This window comes from Cavia porcellus, unplaced genomic scaffold (assembly GCF_034190915.1).
Source record: "Cavia porcellus strain 051 isolate PalLab524CR breed Dunkin Hartley unplaced genomic scaffold, mCavPor4.1 scaffold_2, whole genome shotgun sequence".
In the NCBI taxonomy this organism is placed as follows: Eukaryota; Metazoa; Chordata; class Mammalia; order Rodentia; family Caviidae; genus Cavia; species Cavia porcellus.
This window is the reverse complement of record NW_026947485.1, coordinates 130612233-130630906: the sequence shown is the minus strand read 5'-3', so window position 1 is coordinate 130630906 and position 18674 is coordinate 130612233. Positions and strand designations below refer to the sequence as shown.

Genomic DNA, 18674 nt, shown 5'->3' with positions numbered 1-18674 from the left:
GGGGTCTGCGCTGGAACACGGGAAACCTGTTTTGAGCTGAGAAAAGCCATTAGATGAGGCTTTAGCAAGGATGCCTTCCTCTGCCCAGCAAGGAGAGTGTTTTAATGGGAGAGAAAGAGGGAGTGGTGTTGCCTAGAGATTAGGAGCGGCAGTGGTTTGCAGATACTCCCAAGTACTCATTACTCGAAGCAGCGGGTGGCAAAGCTGCTCTCTCCTCTCCCAGACGTGAAATTCATTTCATTAGTTTGAAGAGGGCATTGATAGGTTTTATGCAAATGGTGGTGCATGTTTGCTTCCGTCCTCGTCCTTGGTCCTCTGGTTTTCATCCACTGAGTGATATGTCACCATGGCTCTCTGGATTCTGTTTTCCAGCAGATGGGAGGTTGCTAGGAGGGACTACGCCTCTGATAAGCTTACAGAAAAGGTGACTAAGAAAATGATAAGGCGGCCAATTTTTTTAAAAAAGAAATGCAAGTCACAGGAAATGGTTTAAAGGCTGCCTCTTATTTTAGCCCTACTTCACAAACATGTTTTAGTGTTCCTGTTGTAAGCATCAATGTGTCTTTTGTGCATGCCACATCTTAATTGTGATGAGAGAAGAATTTCTTGTGCTTCTGGGAGTGGGGTCAGGAGGGTGTGGGCATCTACTGCGGGTCACATTTTCGTGCTGGAGAAACATCTGGGACCTGAAGGTACATGGGATGGGAGTTGGGGGGTCCTGAGGACAGTCCTGATAGCTGTTGTAGGAATGTCAGAGACTTGTCATTTTTGTAGTAACTCCAGGGTCTCACTCTGGGTCTGATACATGATAGATAATCCGTGCATATGTGTTGTTGGTGAATTAATGAATCTTAATGCTTTTCAGATAGCTTAGAGCAAAAGCTACAGACATTGCATAATATTTAAGAATGCTTGTATATATTACCAGTATCAGAGGAGCCTAGGGGAGCTTATGTAAACATATAAATTGGGATACCTTAGATGGTACCTTTAAGAAAGGGAAAGAGTGATAACCTTGGAAGGTCTGAAACCGTGGCTTGATTTTCACACTTTTCCCAGATTTGCCCACAACCTTTTTCCGTGTAACACATCATCCCAGCTTGCGACCCACCCTGAGCAATAACCAGCATTCTGATTCTCCCAAATGGCAGTCCCATAATAGTCAAGGTAATCCAATGATGTCTGAGAGTTGTTGAAATGCACTTGTATCTTACAAAATAAGACTACCGGTGAAATTGCACTTCGCAGAACTTTAGTAAGATGTGATAAAATAGTGGTTATAGAACTAATTCTTATCCAAGTAGTACAGGTACAAAATTCTATAGGCTAGATAGAGCTAGAATGCTGATAACGTGAAAGGCTCTCTGTCCTCATGACTTTTCTCTTTTTCCTTTCTTCCTTGTCTGTCTTCCTCTCTCCCTTTCTCTGCCCCTTCTTTTCTCCTCTCTCCTCTCTTTGCTCTCTCTGATGCTGGGCTTGGAGCATTTAGGCAAGTGGTCCACCACTGAGCTACATTCCTCTCACTTTTTCTTTTTTTTAATTTTGAGACAGGGTCTCACTAAGTTGCTCAGGCTGCAATCTTCCTGCATCAGCCTCCTGAGTAGTTAGGATTATAAGGATAAGCCACAATACCTGGATGGCTTTTCTTAATTTTTGTCATTACCACAGCTTTCTATACTTTTCATTTTTTCCTTTTTATTTTATTGGTACATTTTAGGTATACGTAGTGATAACATCCACAGTTGTAAAAATAAGAACAAATGAAAAACAAAGCAGAACAAAAACATGAAAAGACAAAGAAAACAAGAAAAAAATGTCTTCAAGGCATGTCTCTACTGTCACTGATAGCCAATGTGGGCTGACAAAATCCAGCTCCAAGTTGCTTAACCCCAGCATGCCGTAACTTTAGGCAGGGTACTGGATAGTCCCCCCAGGCTGCACCGTCAGTACCAATGAAGTTCAGGCTGGTTTCTGGCTTTGAGGCTGGAACCTGATTCATTCAGTCTGTAACACTTTCTATGCCTCCTTCCAACTTGAACTCAGCTCACTGTCAGATTGAACTTGGCTCCTCGACCTTCTGCCAACTTGAACTCAGCAGCCTTACCCTGACACCAGGAGCTGCTAGATGGAGCTGGCCTGTGGTTCTGACTTCTGAACTCAGTTGACCCCTCCCAATCAGTTGTCCTCTCCTTGGGGACATCTGAACCCAAATAACTCACCAGCTACTCATGTCTGGATGGGTCTGCTACTCTGTTCCACTGGTGCATTTCTCTGTGGAGCTCTCTGGGGTCACCAGTATCACTGTGCATCTGCAGGTTTGCACCTCCTCACATATGGTGAGTCCAGGCTCAGGGAGAAAGTGCTGCTTGCCACCTCCTCCTTCCTTGTTGAAGCCTCTTTATTCTCTCTATGGGCTTCATTTCTTGCTTCAGATCCTTTCTGAGTCCTGGAAACCCACTTCCTTCCTCCTTCTCTTCCTCATGTTACTATATTCTAGCATCTGGACACCAAATCTTGGAGAGGCTCTTTCTATGCTGCTCACCACTCCACCATCTTCATCTGTAGTTATTTTCTAAGTAGTACATATTAATTGCAAAAAAATAAACCAGTAAATATTCACAATAACAGCAAAAAAGCCACTTAATATCTGCCTAGGTAACTATTGTTAATATATATTCAGATGATAATAGAGCTATTTATTTACAAAAATAGATCATATTAGTGTAGATATTTTGTAAACTACTTTTATTGCATTTAACATTGTTTGGACAGATTTTTCAGGTTAATAAGTAAAAAAAGTATATCTAATAATTAATGTATTTTTAATGCTAAATGGATTGCAATTATTTAATCCCTTATTTTTGACAGTGATTTTAAGCTTTTCATGTTATGAATAACTTTGGAAGGGATTTTTCTTAATAAATATATCTTCATACATACATTCAATTCCCTTATGATGCAACCCTAGAATTGGAATTTCTAGGACAAACAACATGCATTTAAAAAGGCATTTTAACACATGGTGTTAAATTGTTCTTGACAAAGGAGACAAGAAATATGTCTTTTCCCCCATAGTCTCAACAAGATATCCCGACATAAAAGTAGTTACCATAGTGTCTCTTTCCTTGAAATCTTTGAGTATAACTTCGTATACTGTAGCATCAAACATAGCTAGACAATGTAAAACCATTCAAGAGAATGACAGTATTACAAGGTATTTAGAACCAACTAACAGAAAATGAACAATGGTTTCTGTATTATCTCTTTGTCTATAAAAGTTTTTGTTTATATTATAACATATAATAAAATCCAGTAAGATGCAACATGTTAAGATCGATTGAGACCGAAGAACAAAAGCTTGATGGGACTTCAAAACAAGATGATATTAAATCAGCACTAGCTATTATGATGTCTTGTTTTCTCCAAAATAGCTGTTCATACCATCCAAACTTCTCTGCCTCATTTCTGTTGAGCTCTTTTTCTGTCATTAGTTGTCAGTTTGTCGTCTTCATTTTGCTTTCTGCTCCATTCATTGTGGCCTCTCTGCCACTATTTCTGGAATCTTGGTATTTTTCTCTTTTAGAATGTCTTTCAGTTGTCTCTGTACAGTTGAATTGGTAGTTGCAAATTCCCCTAGTTCCTCTTTATCCCAAAACACCTTGTTTCTCCATTAATTTCTAGGGACAGTTGTGCAGGATATATCAATTTTGGCTGGAAGTTATTGTCTTTCAAAGCTTGAATTATTTCACCCCACGCTCTTTGTGATTTGATGGTTTGTGCCGAGAAGTTTGCTGTAATTCTGATGGGTTTTCCCTTGTAAGTGATCTATTTCTTGTCTCTGACAGCTTTTAGTATTTTGTTCTTATATTGGATTTCTGGAATTTTGATTATTATATGCCTGGGTGCAGTTCTGTTTGGGTTGTAGGTGGCTGGGGTCCTGTATCCTCATACATCTGACTATCTTTACCTTTTCCCATATGAGGGAAGTTCTCCTTGATTATTTCTGTGAATAGCATTTGTAGTTCATTTGTTTGTATCCCTGCTTCTTCCTTTACATTCTTAATTCTTATAGATCCTCTTATCATCTTCAAGCCTTTGTATTGTTACTGCTTGTTTCCTTGTTATTTTAAAGAAGTTTTTCCTTTCATGCTCCCACATTACAAATCTGTCCTCCAGTTCAGATAATCTATCCTTAGTTTCTTTCAAGCTGTTATGCCAGCTTTTAATAGAGTTTTTAGTTTCCTGGTAATCTCTTTGAACCTGCTTCATGTATTCTATGTTTTCTCTATTTTCCCCATCAAACAATTCTCCCTTTTTTTTCTGTTCTTCCAATCCACCGTCTGTTTTTTCTTGGTTGGTGCTTAGCATTTCTTTAAGTATTCTACTTATATCTTGCTTTACCTGGTTAAATAATTCACTTTTGAACTCATCTGTGAGGTCCCAGAGATATCACTTTATGTCTATTGGTACTGTGCCTGATATTGCATGTTTTCTGTCCTCATTCTCCTTTGCATTTACCTTTCCTGGATCAGTGTTCTCAGGATTGGGGACTGAGGACCCTTTCTTGTTGCTCCCTCTTCTCATACTTTTTGTTCCTTCCATACAAGCATATATAGGAGGCCTAGTTTCTTTCTTTGTTGGTTACAATTTGTTTGAATCACGCCAGCTAAGTGTGCCTGCCCACTGCAGTGTATGAGGGAGACACAGACCTGGGCAGCCTATGCTGGGCCTGCCCCTCCAGGTTAGTCAACCTCCTCAAGGCTTCACTGCATTAGGGTGCACTGCTAGGTGCATGGACCTGGTTTGGGCTAGCCTACTGGGTCTTAGTCCATGGCATCACCCAGGTCAAGCGCTCCCCACCAATCCCACTTAAGAGGGGAATATGTGACTGAAGTCATTGCAATGTCCTGTTCCGGCTAGTCTGCCCAGTCCCAGAATGTCCTCTGTTGGAGCCTCCTAATCTATGGAAGGGTCCCCATTCCTCTCACTCACTGCAGGTCAATGCATGGCCCCCCACCAGTTCTGCTCTCAATTTGGTTCACCGATTCCTGCTCTCAGAGCTTTCGCATCTCTATCCATGCTGTGCCAATTCAGATGCAGCAGCAGTGGCAGGATATTTAAGCCGCGGTTTCCAGAGGCACAGGTTCCAGCTTTGGTACTGAGACTTTAGCTGCTCCAGTCATAGCACCGGGATTGCATTTCCAATTGGTTTCTCTCAGCTTAGTTCGTTCCTGGGTTGTCATTCCTGGTATATCTCCCCCTGCTTAGGACTCCCCACACCGCACCATTCCTGGAACCTAAGCTGGCTATCTCAGAGAGCCTCTGTAGCTGCTGTTATCTATCTGCCATGTTCTCCCAGAAGTCGGGAACCAATAATCTTTGTGTGAGTTTGCCTGTGTTGGAGATTTCATATAAATGTAATCATGTAGCATGTGACCATTGTCTATCTTGATTCACTTAGAATGTTTTTAAGTTTCATCTGTGTTGTAGCATTCCATGTAATGTATTCATTACATGGATATACCATCTTCTGTGTAGTCATTCATCTGTTAATAGATACTGGGTTGTATCTGTTTTCTGGGTATGGTGAATACAGTGTTATAATGATTTATGTACCAATCTGTGAGCACTGTTTTCTGTTCACTAGGATATTTATACCTAAGAGGGGAATTTGGTAAATAAGTTTGACTTTTTGAGACACTGCCAAACTGTTTTCCACAGAGGCATTCATTTTAGATTCCCACCAGCAATGAGTTTCTCTCCTCATATAGATCCAGGTTCCCATTTGAGATTATACATTTTCTGCTTGAAGAATGTTCTTTTAATTTTCTTATAGTCCAGGTCTGTTGAAAACAGATTTTATGATTTTTATCTTACGAACATTTTTATTTTATCCTCATTTTTGAAAGAAATTTTGCTGGTATATAGAATCCTAAGATGACAGTTTTTCTGTCAATACTTTAAAGAAGTCACACCGCTGTCTTCTGATTTGGACAGTTCTTGCTAAGTTTGCTCATCTTTTTAATGATACAATTCTCCCTTTGTTCATTTGTATTGAATGGTTTCCTTTTTTCTGTGGTTGTCTTCAGGTTTCTCTTGGTCTGTTCTCCACTAGTTTGATTAGGATGTCTTTAGGAGTCCTCCTCTTTGTGATCCTGCTTAGGCTTCTCTAATATTTACTTTGGTGATTTGTCTTTCATTAATTTTGAAAATTCTCAGCAATATTTTCAAACATTTGTAGTACCATTTGTCTTATCTCATTGTGTGAATTGAATTATACATTCATTATATCACTTCATATAATTCCACAGTTCGATACTTCATTTTTCCTATGCTTTTTCTCTTTTTCATTTTTGTCCCCTGCCCTCTTGTTAGCCTTTGAAATTCAACATTTTGTTTCAAAAAATTTCCAGTGTTTTATATCCAATTGCACTATTGCTGTCTGATAAGGCAGGTGAAGGAATTCTTCATGCATAATAATTATTTTTTTCACTTCCCTTTTTTACAGTTTCTGTTTCTCTGCTGAAATTGTAAATGTAGTCTACATTTTCCACTAGATCTTTTAATATGATAATGATAGTATATACTGTTATTCTCTCATTGTTTCAACTGTTAGGCTGTCTGTCATTCAGGTTCTGTTTGCTGCTTTATCCTCTGAAAAAAAATTGGGGGGCTGTTTGACCAGATCCCAGACATTATACGTAAAAGAATAAAAGCTGATGTAAATAGCATTTATTTCTAAAAATGAGCATTCCCCTTTCCTGCCTGGCCACTTGGGCTGTGGATGAGTAAACACAAGTCAGTAGCTGAGCTAGGTTTGGGTTTTGCAGTTACTGTAGTTTTCATTGGAACCCTACAGGCTCAGATTCCTGCAGTCTTCTTGTGGGTCTGGAGTGCAAGAGGCTTTTCTCAGGGTTTCTGCTCCATCCCCAACTTTCAGCAGGTCCTGTGCAGCTGGCCACAGCTCAGGACAGGGTGCTGTTGCTAGTGGGTGGGGCAAGGAGGTAGTGCTGGCCCCTGTCACTCCAACCTCACTGTTGTGCAGGCCCTGAGGGCTTGGGCCTCAAGTCTGGTGACGTTAGGTACTCCATTTATCATAACTAAGGAGTTTTTGTTCTCAGAAAAGTGGTTGAGTGCCTCCATGTTAGATCTCAGTCAAATATATTCATCTCAAACCTCAGAATATCTATCCACAGTCGTCTTTTATTACAGAAATGTGAGGAACCTTAGACAGATCAGGCCTTGTATATTACCAGATGTGAATATTAGCTTCAGCAAGAGAAAAACATTTTCCTATCCCCCTAAATGGCTTGAGTGATGGATTCCTTTAACTATTTCCCATTGATTGGCCTGGGATAATAAACATTTATGATTTTTATCTTTAATTCACTGTTATCTTTATATACCTGTTATTGTGTCCATTTCTTTTTTCTTGGGCCGGGGGTATCAGAGCCATCTCTGAGACACAGTGCAGGGCTGCTTGTTTGGCACTGTGACCTGGCAAGGCATTTCCCAGATTACAGTAGTGCCCTTCGGAGTCCTCTGCAGTGTTCTACTGCTACCGTGCCGGATAACTATGCTGCTTCCCGCAAGGAAAGAATCTGAGGCTCGTGTGTAATTGGGTTTTTTTTTTTCTTATTAAGAGTTCTATCCCTTTTTCTATATGGCAGCATGAACATGAAGAACTAAGAATATTTGGAGTCAGTATAGAGATTGATTTGCTTGTTTTTTTCCCAGTTGTAAACCTAGGTAAGGGCAATGATTTAAGCTTTGTGTGAGGTGTTTAAAGAAAGTAGCTTGGTCCCAGGCACCTTTGGGAGACTAAGAATTGTATAGCCTGAGCTTCAAATTCCAGAAGTTAGGGTTGGGGATGTAACTCAGTGGCATAAGCACCTGTCTGGCAAACGCAAAGTCCTGAGTTGGATTTCTGGTACAAAAACAAAACACCAAATTCCAGAATTTATAGAATAGTTGCTCTGGTTAATGAACTGCTCTGCATCAGGATTAGCTAAAGGCTGGTCCTTGCGATCAGGCTTACTTACTTACAGGTTACTTACCACTGCAGTAAACTTGTCCTACGGTTCCCACACTGATGTGAACCATGTGTTCTCCTGGGGAGGGAGGTAAGGTTGCCAGATTTAGTGTTTGGGAGTCCCTGAGGTCAGTATCTGGAGATCTAACATAAGGGTTAATATGTGGGGGGACCATATTCCAGTTGACCTTTGGTGTCCTTAACCTTAAGAACACTTTGAACCCGAATGGGGTGAGGTTTCCCAAGTCAAAACAGATAGTACAGGTCTTTGAGCTATTGAAAACCTTCTTGTTTTCCAGTCTAACATAGGGGTTTCCTGCTAGTCCCTTGTGTGATTTTTAAGTACAAAACTGAGAACCTGATTCTGCAAAACCTAGCCCTTTCTAGGAAGGCCTTGATTTGCCTTTTAGTTTGGGTTGACCCTAGTTTGAAGAGAGCTTTTTTTCAAGAGTGAGAGTTTCTTCCCCTGGGAGTAGAATATGTCCTAAGTGTTTAACTTTTTGTTGAGATATCTAAACATTTGTGGGCACACTGGTTTCCTAAAGCCCTGAAAATGTTTAAAACGATAACAGTATTCTTATCGGAGCCCAACTTTGAAGGGGTATAAATAAGATCATCTGCTATGGGAGTAGGGCTCCATTTTTTAAAGTTAGAGATCTTAAATCCTTTGCTAAAGCATTTTTAAGGATAAGTGGAAGCTGTCTGTGAATCCCTGAGGCAGTACTGTTCAAGTCATAGTGTCAAGAGCAGGCCATTCAAAAGCAAACATAGGGGTCAGGATGCAATGGAATCCAGAAGAAGGCAGCTCTAAGATTCAAAATAGTAAACTATGGAGTGTCACGTGGTATTTTGGGTTAAAATAGTATATGAGTTAGGCAGTATAGATAAAAGATAACAGTATAGGTTGTAGTAGAATTAAGGCTTCATTAATAGTCTACAAATCCTTTTTTTACTTTAAAAGAGGGAACCCCGCCCCCAAATTTCAAAGTAAGACAATTAGTGGGTAACAATAGCTAATACATTGCATATTGTTATCTTTAACTACACAGAGTACAAGATATCAGCATTTAATTGTCCATACAACATTAGCACAAACCTTTCTTTTCAATGAACTAAGAGAAATTAGTAGCGTAACTGTCTTAACTATCTTTTACTTTATATAGATAGGTAGATAGATACAAATACATCTATCTATTGTTTAGAGGCCACACTGACTCCATTTTGTCCTGGACATATCTGGTCAACAACGTTATGGGAAAAGTGCAGGCCTTGAAACATTGTCTCCACCCTAAGGTAAAAACATGAGGCCCTGTAAGGACAAGAAGCAAAGAAATTATATAATTATATAATAAGCATGTGCAATTTGAGTTTCTTTGTTCTTTATCTCAATAAAAGCTGCTTGGTTAGGTTGGCCAGGCGGCAGCCATTTTGTTGACCCTTAGTGTGTGCCACCCTTTATTTTCCCTTTGCTTGCAAAACCCCAACCACTTCTTGTTGTACTCTAAGAAAGTAGCTTCATCATTTTGTGTATTATAGCAAACCTGTACCGCGGCTTACTAAATGTTTTCTTTTCTTAACTGATATGTTAAGTGACCCAATTGATATGTTGAGCAATACTCTCCCCTGTAAAGAATTGCAAGAATTTCACTTAATTGAAATGTTAATCACGGAGCGGCCCTCTACAAACAAGAAGAGTGGTGCTAAAACAAGCTAACAAGGGCTGTTAATCACGGGTAGGCGCCTCTAGTCTTCGCTAAAGAACTAAAAAAGACAAGAAGGCCCACTAATTTACACATTGTTTGAAGTAGTGTGTTTATATGCAGGGAGATTTGCCCATGAGTTTAACCTTTTTACCTAACCTTAGTTACTCTTCCCACAAGATAGATACTCGCCGTTTTCCTGTTCTGTAGCGCGCCTTATTGCCTCCCCCCACCCACCTATCTGGGCCATAAAGAATTTGGGTTTCTGGTGACCTCTCCCCGACCTGGTGATGATCTGTCATAAAATGAGCCTGCCCCAATTTTAAGAACTGTTTAGCTTCAAAGAAATTACCGGAAAATACTGTGGCCCAAACCCCGATCGGTGCTTTCCTTTTGTTCTGTATGTACCAATGGGTTAGATATCAGATCTTTGTAAAACTTAAGTTCCAGCATCTCATAACTCGTGACCCCTTCGCACTCACTGGCGAAGACAAGCTGTCCTAGGATAATTAACTCTCCACTTTCTTCCCCAAATATTGCTGCAGATGTGCCACTCTGAGATAATGTCAGTCTGCAGGATGGGAATAATTTGAGCAACACCAGGAACTCCCGGGACTGTCAGAGCTAAGTAGACAGCAATACAGTTTCCAGATGCGGGTCAACAGGTTTAATGGCCTTACAGGTTTCCTCCCCACTTTCCCTTACTTTTAAAAACCCCTTTCCCCAGTCTTGGGCGCGCAGTCTTTGGTTTGATCTAGGAGAGACTGTGCCGCCAGGACTGGCTCAATAAAGCCTTTGCCACTTAAGTTTTGGACTCTTGTTTCCGTGGACTTTATACCGGGGCCCACGTTATAACATTTGGGGGCTCGCCCTGGATGGAAGCAAGACTCCAGACTCATTTCCGAACATCTGAAAGTAAGTGCTCTGGAGGTTTTGTTTGGGCCGCGGTCAATTTGTAATTTTGAGGGGACGCCCTCAATTTGGGAGTGGGAACCACCCGAGGACAGAGTCAGTTGGTTTGTCGGACAAATTCTGTCCATCTGTGAATCTGCCCCGGGTGAGGAACCACTCCGTTCGGAAGGGGACGCCCTTAATTTGGGAAGTGAAGCCCCCGAGGATGAAGTCAATTGGTTTTTGCCATTTGTGACTCCGCCTGGGTGGGGAACCACTTCATTAGTTAAATTTGTTAATTCCTCCAGATCCCAAAATTTGACTAATTTTTGAGCAAAGGCCATTCTGCTGCAGCTTGTCTTGTCCTGTCTCGTCTTGTGTGTCGGTCTGTGTGTTCATTTGTTCTAATTGTTCCCCTTTTTGGTCACCTAACTCTAACAGAGCCTTCTTTCTTAGGAGCTCCTTCCTGGAATTCGGAGTGGGCAAAGGTGATTCCGACCGTTTGCCTAGTCTCTGTAGTTTTTCTGTTTAACCCTAACTTTGCCTTTTAAGTTTTTTTTCCAGCAAAACCAGCGACACCACCAGCTATGGGTCAGAACGAGTCCATTATGGGTCGGAACGAATCTGTTCCCAGCACTCCCCTTAGCCTTGTCATTGACCACTTTAAAGAATTCCAGAGGCGAGGTGGGAGATATGGGGAAAGGGTTCGCAAAGCCAGACTAACAACCTTTGTCACACAGGAGTGGCCCCTGGGGACCCAAAGAGTCTGGCCCCCTTTTGGGTCCTTTGATATAGAGACAGCTCGAGCGGTCCGCCAGTATGTATTTGGGCCCCCCGCTCACCCCGATCAGATTGTCTATATCCAGGCTTGGATAGATACAATCTATGATGCTCCCCCTTGGATTGAGCCACTTCCGAATGGAGTCCTAGCAGCCCTCAAACCGAAATCCAAGGCTGAAGAGGAGACCTCCAAGCCCAACGCACCTCCAGTCTTACCTCCGAGCGAAGACTTCTCCGACCCGCTAGACATCCTTCCCTTACCCCCTCCCCCGTATCCTGCCCCTGAGCCACAACCTGACTCCACCTCGCCCTCCCCGCCTCGGCCCATTCGAACCCGCCGCCACGCTCGACCAGAGGGACCTCTGGAACAGGGCCACGAGGCAGCGCCACTGTGTCCTCTGCGGGAGGTCCCAGCCCCGAGTGGGGGCTCCATGTTTGTGTACACCCCCTTTTCTTTCTCTGACCTCTATAACTGGAAAAGTCAGAACCCCCCTTTCTCGAAGGACCCAGAATCTCTGATTAGCCTTATAGAGTCTGTTTTCTCCACCCACCTTCCCACTTGGGATGACTGCCAGCAGATCTTACGCATCCTTTTCACGGCTGAGGAAAGGATGCGAATCTGCGCTTTGGGGCAAAAGGGAGTCCGAGAACCGGATGGATCTCCATCCACTGATCGGCAACGAATTGAGCACTTGTTCCCCTCCTCCCGACCCGAGTGGGACCCTAACACGGATGCAGGTAAGAAGGCTCTCGATGAGTATCGCCTGAGGCTCTTAGATGCACTTCGTGCGGCTGCTAAGAAGCCCACCAACCTTTCCCGAGTGAGTGCAGTGCAGCAGTTAGCCGATGAGTCTCCAGCGGTGTTCTTAGAGCGCCTTTTAGAGACCTATAGATTATATACTCCAATCAATCCGATGGCACCCGAGAACGCACGAGCAATTAATATTGCTTTCGTGTCCCAGTCGGCCCCTGATATTAGGAGAAAGTTACAAAAGCTTGAGGGATTCGAGGGAATGCCTCTCAGCCAGTTGGTCGAGGTCGCACAAAAGGTTTTCAACAATAGGGAAACCTTGCAAGAAACAACAACCAAAAGGATGACTAAAGTACTGGAATTACTTTGCGAAAAAGAAGCCAAGAGGTCAGCTAACCCTAGGAAAAAGGAAGCTCGAGGTAAGCGACCTCCTCTAGACAAAGAGCAATGTGCGTACTGTAAGGAGATGGGACATTGGCGTAAGGATTGTCCAAAGTTAAAGCCTAAGACAGAACGAGAGACTAAGGCCCTGTTGTCTCAGAAATGAGGAGGTCAGGGCTCGCCGCCACCCCCCGAGCCCCGGATAACTCTCCAAGTGGGGGGGCAACCGGTGGACTTCCTAGTCGATACAGGAGCTACCTATTCTGTGCTGACTCAACCATTAGGAAAACTGACCAAGCAATCTGTCAATGTGATAGGAGCTACAGGGGGCCGAAAATCGTACCCAAAGGTGACAGCTAGTCTGGCTCGACCTGGACATAGACTGGTCCAACATGATTTTCTCTGGGTCCCTGAGTGCCCGGATCCCCTTTTAGGGCGGGACCTTCTACATAAATTACAGGTGCAAATTGACTTTGTTACGAATGAACCTAGACTGAAGCTAGGGACTGATACCCCCTCAAAATCAGAGGGTATTAGAGTGTTGGCTCTTGTCCCAGAAGGAGAAAGTTACCGCCTGCTGGGAAGTTTGTCTGGTGCACCCGAGTTGTCACGGACTGACTTAGAATTAGAACTGCTGAACAAATGGAAACAGGAGATTCCAGAAGTCTGGGCAAAAAACAACCCTCCAGGGCTAGCAGTCAACCAAGTCCCCCATGTGGTAGAACTCTTGCCTCAGGCACGCCCCATCTGCTTAAGGCAATACCCAATAAGCCTGCAAGCCCGGAAAGAAATTAAAGTCCACATACAGAGACTAAGAGACAATAATATTCTCATTCCTTGTGTCTCTCCCTGGAACTCGCCCTTGCTCCCAGTTCAGAAACCGGGGACGAATGACTATCGCCCTGTACAGGATCTCCGAGAGGTTAATAGACGAGTGCTGACTCTACACCCAACAGTGCCAAATCCTTACACCCTGCTCAGCCTCCTTAATCCGGAGAACACCTGGTACTCTGTCCTGGACTTGAAGGATGCCTTCTTCACCCTGCCTCTTGCTCCGGTGAGTCAACCCCTATTTGCCTTCGAGTGGACTGACCCAGATACAGGGGTAAAGGAACAGCTGACCTGGACACGTTTACCTCAGGGCTACAAGAACTCTCCCACCCTTTTTGACGAGGCGTTAGCAAGAGATCTCTTAGGATTTAGAGAGGAACACCCCGAGATAGTGCTCCTTCAATATATAGATGATTTGTTGATAGCCTCAACGTCCCTAGAAACATGTCAAGAGGCAACTGAGGAGTTGTTAAAGACTTTGGGACGATTAGGCTATAAAGTCTCGGCTAAAAAGGCTCAACTGTGTCGCCAGGCCGTGACTTACCTGGGCTATAAATTACAAGAAGGAAAGAGGACTTTATCAAAAGAAAGAATCCAGGCCATATTACAAATCCCATCCCCAGAAACTAAGAAACAGGTGCGGGAGTTTCTGGGAGCTGTCGGATACTGCAGACTATGGATTCTAAACTTTACTGAAATCGCTCGCCCATTGTATGACTCTTTAAAGGGAGAGACTCAAAAGTCGCTCGACTGGACAGATGAGTGCGAGCAGGCTTTCCAACAGCTCAAGCGAGCTCTGACTGAGGCTCCAGCCCTGGGGCTCCCTGATGTTACTAAACCCTTCACCTTGTTCGTAGATGAACTCAGAGGCATAGCAAAAGGGGTTCTGACTCAAGATATTGGCCCTTGGAAGAGACCTATAGCCTATCTTTCTAAAAGACTCGACCCAGTGGCAGGAGGGTGGCCTCCGTGCCTGAGAATTTTGGCCGCTGTGGCAATGCTACTCAAAGAGGCTAAGAAGCTCACTTTTAGACAAAAGATTTCTGTGGTAACCTCCCACAGCCTAGAGACTCTTATTAAAACCCCCCCAGAAAAATGGCTTTCAAATGCCAGAATTCTACACTATCAGGCCTTGCTTCTAGACCCAGAATCAGTAGTTTTCAAGACCTCCTCAGCTCTAAACCCAGCCACTCTCATGCCCGACGATAACCCAGAAAACCAACAGATGCCTCTCCATGAGTGTGCTGACATTCTCGAGTTACAGCAGAACTTGCGAGCTGATCTAACCGACCAGCCTTTTAAGGACGCTTACAATTATTTCACCGACGGAAGCAGTTTCATTCAGGACGGGAGGCGAGTGGCCGGCGCAGCAGTGACCACCGAGAAAGAGGTACTCTGGGCTAAGCAGTTAGAGCCTGGCACTTCTGCCCAAAAGGCAGAGCTCATTGCTCTGACAGAGGCATTAAAGCTAGCCTCAGGAAAGAGGGTAAACATCTACACAGACAGCAGATATGCTTTTGCTACTGTACATGTACATGGAGCTATTTACCATGAACGCGGTCTCTTGACCTCGGCCGGGACTAAGATTAAAAATGCCCCACAGATCCTAGACTTGCTAGCAGCTGTCTGGCTACCTCAGCAAGTCGCTATTATTCATTGCAAGGCACACCAAGTGGGAGATGACCCCATCATCATAGGAAACAATTTGGCCGATCAGGCTGCCCGAAAAATAGCAACCACATCAGAGGGGCCTGCAGAGGAAATGACTGCCCTGATGCTAGTCCCTCAAGCCTTGTCAGAGCCTGTTTATTCGAAGACAGATTTACAGCTAGCATCTCAACTTGGAGCCAAACCCCGCACTCCAGGGGGCTGGTATCAGCTGCCCGACAAGCGAGTGCTGTTACCCGAAGCACTAGGACGAGAGCTTTTGCAGCAAGCTCATCAGGCTACTCATTTAGGAGGAACTAAACTAGCAGAATTGTTCAGAGATCGATTTTTCATTCCAAAGCTCTCCAAACTAACTGCCTCTCTGAGCTCTAGATGTCCACAGTGTTTGTTGGTCAACCCAACCAGGAAACCTCCACTGGAAACCACCCGGTATCGAGGAACCTCCCCAGGAAAACACTGGGAAGTGGACTTCACGGATATGGTAAAACCTGGCTTGCAGGGACACCGCTATCTCCTGGTGATGGTAGACACATTCACTGGCTGGGTAGAGGCCTTCCCCACTAAGTCTGAGTCAGCCCTGGTTATAGTTAAAAAGCTACTACATGAGATTATACCCCGATTTGGCCTCCCATTATCAATGGGGTCCGACAATGGCCCGGCTTTTATAGCCCAAGTTACTCAAAAGTTAGCCCAAGTATTAAAAATCAGTTGGAAACTCCATTGTGCCTATCGGCCACAAAGCTCGGGACAAGTAGAGCGCATAAACCGGACCATTAAAGACGCTTTGACTAAGCTGTCTTTAGAAACTGGTGACAATTGGGTGAGCCTTCTTCCCTTTGCATTGCTGAGGGCCAGATGCACCCCATATATTTCTGGGATCTCCCCCTTTGAGGCTATGTTCGGGAGACCCCCACCTATAGTTCCTAAGTTGTCAGAAGACAAATTAGCCGAAGTAACTAACCAAGATCTCATTAAGTCCTTACAGAGTCTCCAGCCTGTACTGACCTCAATTCACCGGCTGTTCAGACAAAAACATCCGAACCCCCCCTTGGGAACGCTGCCCCAAGCGTCAATTGAGCCAGGAACGTCGGTCCTGGTGCGACGACACCACCGGGATTCGCTTGAGCCGCGCTGGGAGGGACCGTTCACCGTGGTGCTCAGCACTCCCACCTCCGTCAAGGTAGCAGGAAAGACTGCGTGGATCCACCACACACAAGTCAAACCACTGGAAGCTACAGACGAGGAAAAGGGTCCCCGATGGACAGTACAACGGACTGATAACCCATTAAAGTTAAAGTTTGTAAAGGACTCTCAGCCATAAAATTATGTCTGTACTATGGTATTTGGCTTGGTGCTCGATTATAATTGTAAACCCCGGGAATGGGGACTGGATTGTTTCAGACGAGAAAACTAAAAGGGAACTAGGGAGAGCTAAAGGCACGATAAATCAAGTCACCATTGACCTATGTATACTTTTCAATGGGATAATAATTAATGATGACAGCCCAACTGGCAGGGTAGGTGGGTCGGTCCACCGTAACCTCTGCTCGGGCCGTGGGCCTAAAGCTCTGCAAGTTATGTTCCAACTCAAGCAGGCATCCCTGTATGTATGTCCTAAAAACCAGCCTGACCCCAATTATAATGTGTACTGTGCCTCCGATCCAAAACATCAATATTGTTATTCGTGGTCATGTGTCACAAGAGGCCTAGATGGATACTATAACTCTGAAAAGTATCTCGCTGTCAAGTACATAGAAAACAAAAACTGTTATGGTGTTTATACTTGTAACCCAGTCCAGCTGACCTTTCTAAATCCAACGGATTTTAGGTGGCTGGGGCAGGGACTTACTTACGCTGTTAAAATTTATAAATCTGGACATGATCCTGGAATTAGTATCAATATCTTATACAAGCCACCTAAAAAGCCTCCTGTAGTCATTTACAGGAGAGGACGCCGCCCAGTGACAGCCCCCACTCAGAAGGCACCCATTAATTTCCCACTCAGTCGACCCCGGAGGCACACTCCGACGACTAAAGTGACTGAGGCCACATACAATGGGAGCATTTACCACACAGACCAGCCCCAGATAAAGCTGTATAAATAGAGGGGGGAAGGGGGCATCCCATACTGGATAGAGATTAGAGTGCCTAGCCTCGATCCAACCTCGATGCAACCTTCAACGAGGGCTACAAAAACTGGTTTAAAAAGGTCTAGACGGGCACAGACTGAGCCCAAAGCCTCCGCCCCACCTTCAATGATAGCAGAAATATTCCAACCTTTGGAAGTAGCAGCTGAGCTACTTAACAGTTCCCTTGATAGCGATTTAAAAATCCCATGCTGGCTGTGCATGTCCCCAGAGCCCCCCTTCTATGAGGGCTACATCACGGTCACTGATAAACTAGCCTCCGATCCCTCTAGATGCAAAATGCTCCTTCCCCAATCGCTATGGAAAGGCACCAGTTTAGAGGGGATAACTGGTACCTGCATATATCATTTTAGCCACACAGCCCCTGAGTACTGCGACCTTTCTCACTCTTATCGCATCACAGGAGCTGGTGACGCTACTCCCCTAATAGCCCCGGCCAGCCATTGGTGGGCTTGTACTTCAGGATGGTTCCCTTGTATGATTTCAAAAAAGTTCGTTGTTGACCAGGATGAGGTGTGTGTACTAACCCAGGTTCTGCCTAGAATCTACTGGCACTCCGAGGAAAAAGGGAACCGGGCTCTCATCTCAGCCAGTCACCAGATCAATAAGAGAAGTCCAGCCCTCCCTATTATGGCTGGGATCAGTGTATTCTCAGCCCTCGGGATGAGTGCTGCGTCCATGGGAGTTAGCATACACCAATACAATATGCTATCTCAACAGGTAGATAAAAAAATAAAAAGAGTCCAAAATGCTATTGAGGCCTTAGAGAGTTCAATGGACTCATTAGCTGAAGTAGCTCTCCAAAATCGCAGAGGACTAGACCTCTTGCTTGCTGAAAAAGGAGGACTGTGCTTGGCCCTGGGAGAGCAATGCTGCTTATACGCCAATAAGTCTGGGGTAGTTAGACAAAACTTAGCGGAACTCCAAAGAGGCATACAAAAAAGAGAGAGACTAAGACAAGGAGCTCTAGGGTGGGCGGAGCAAATGTTCTCCTTCCCACCGTGGATAACCAACATAATAGCGACCGTAGCCGGTCCTATCATTGTGATTCTAGTGCTAGCCACTTTGGGCCCCTGCATAGTAAATAGGCTGACTGCATATGTCAAGCGTCAGGTACAAAGTATAAAATTAATAATGGTCAGGCAACAAGCGTATGAGCTTGTCCCCAGCAGACCTTAAGTACGGCCAAGGATTTGGCCCAGAAGTCACAACATCAGAGGGGAATGTTGTACTCTAAGAAAGTAGCTTCATCATTTTGTGTATTATAGCAAACCTGTACCGCGGCTTACTAAATGTTTTCTTTTCTTAACTGATATGTTAAGTGACCCAATTGATATGTTGAGCAATACTCTCCCCTGTAAAGAATTGCAAGAATTTCACTTAATTGAAATGTTAATCACGGAGCGGCCCTCTACAAACAAGAAGAGTGGTGCTAAAACAAGCTAACAAGGGCTGTTAATCACGGGTAGGCGCCTCTAGTCTTCGCTAAAGAA

The 18674-nt window shown here is 44.1% G+C and overlaps 1 protein-coding gene across 1 annotated transcript; it reads left to right on the top strand.

The window, feature by feature from the left end:
* The first annotated feature begins 346 nt into the window (after window positions 1-346).
* Window positions 347-17461, top strand: LOC134473219 (uncharacterized). Its single transcript, XM_063236871.1, has 3 exons — window positions 347-424; window positions 12711-15515; window positions 16011-17461. Exons 1-3 carry the CDS (start codon window positions 347-349, stop codon window positions 16353-16355), a joined length of 3228 nt encoding a protein of 1075 aa, XP_063092941.1. The 3' UTR covers window positions 16356-17461.
* The last annotated feature ends 1213 nt before the right edge of the window (window positions 17462-18674 follow it).

Bases quoted from the DNA above. Each gene is read 5' to 3' on its own strand.
- LOC134473219 (XM_063236871.1), top strand. From the start codon at position 347: ATGGCTCTCTGGATTCTGTTTTCCAGCAGATGGGAGGTTGCTAGGAGG. The intron at 425-12,710 runs GTGACTAAGAAA...TGAGGAGGTCAG, and splicing joins CTGATAAGCTTACAGAAAAG to GGCTCGCCGCCACCCCCCGA. The intron at 15,516-16,010 runs GTAAAACCTGGC...GATCTCATTAAG, and splicing joins AAGTGGACTTCACGGATATG to TCCTTACAGAGTCTCCAGCC.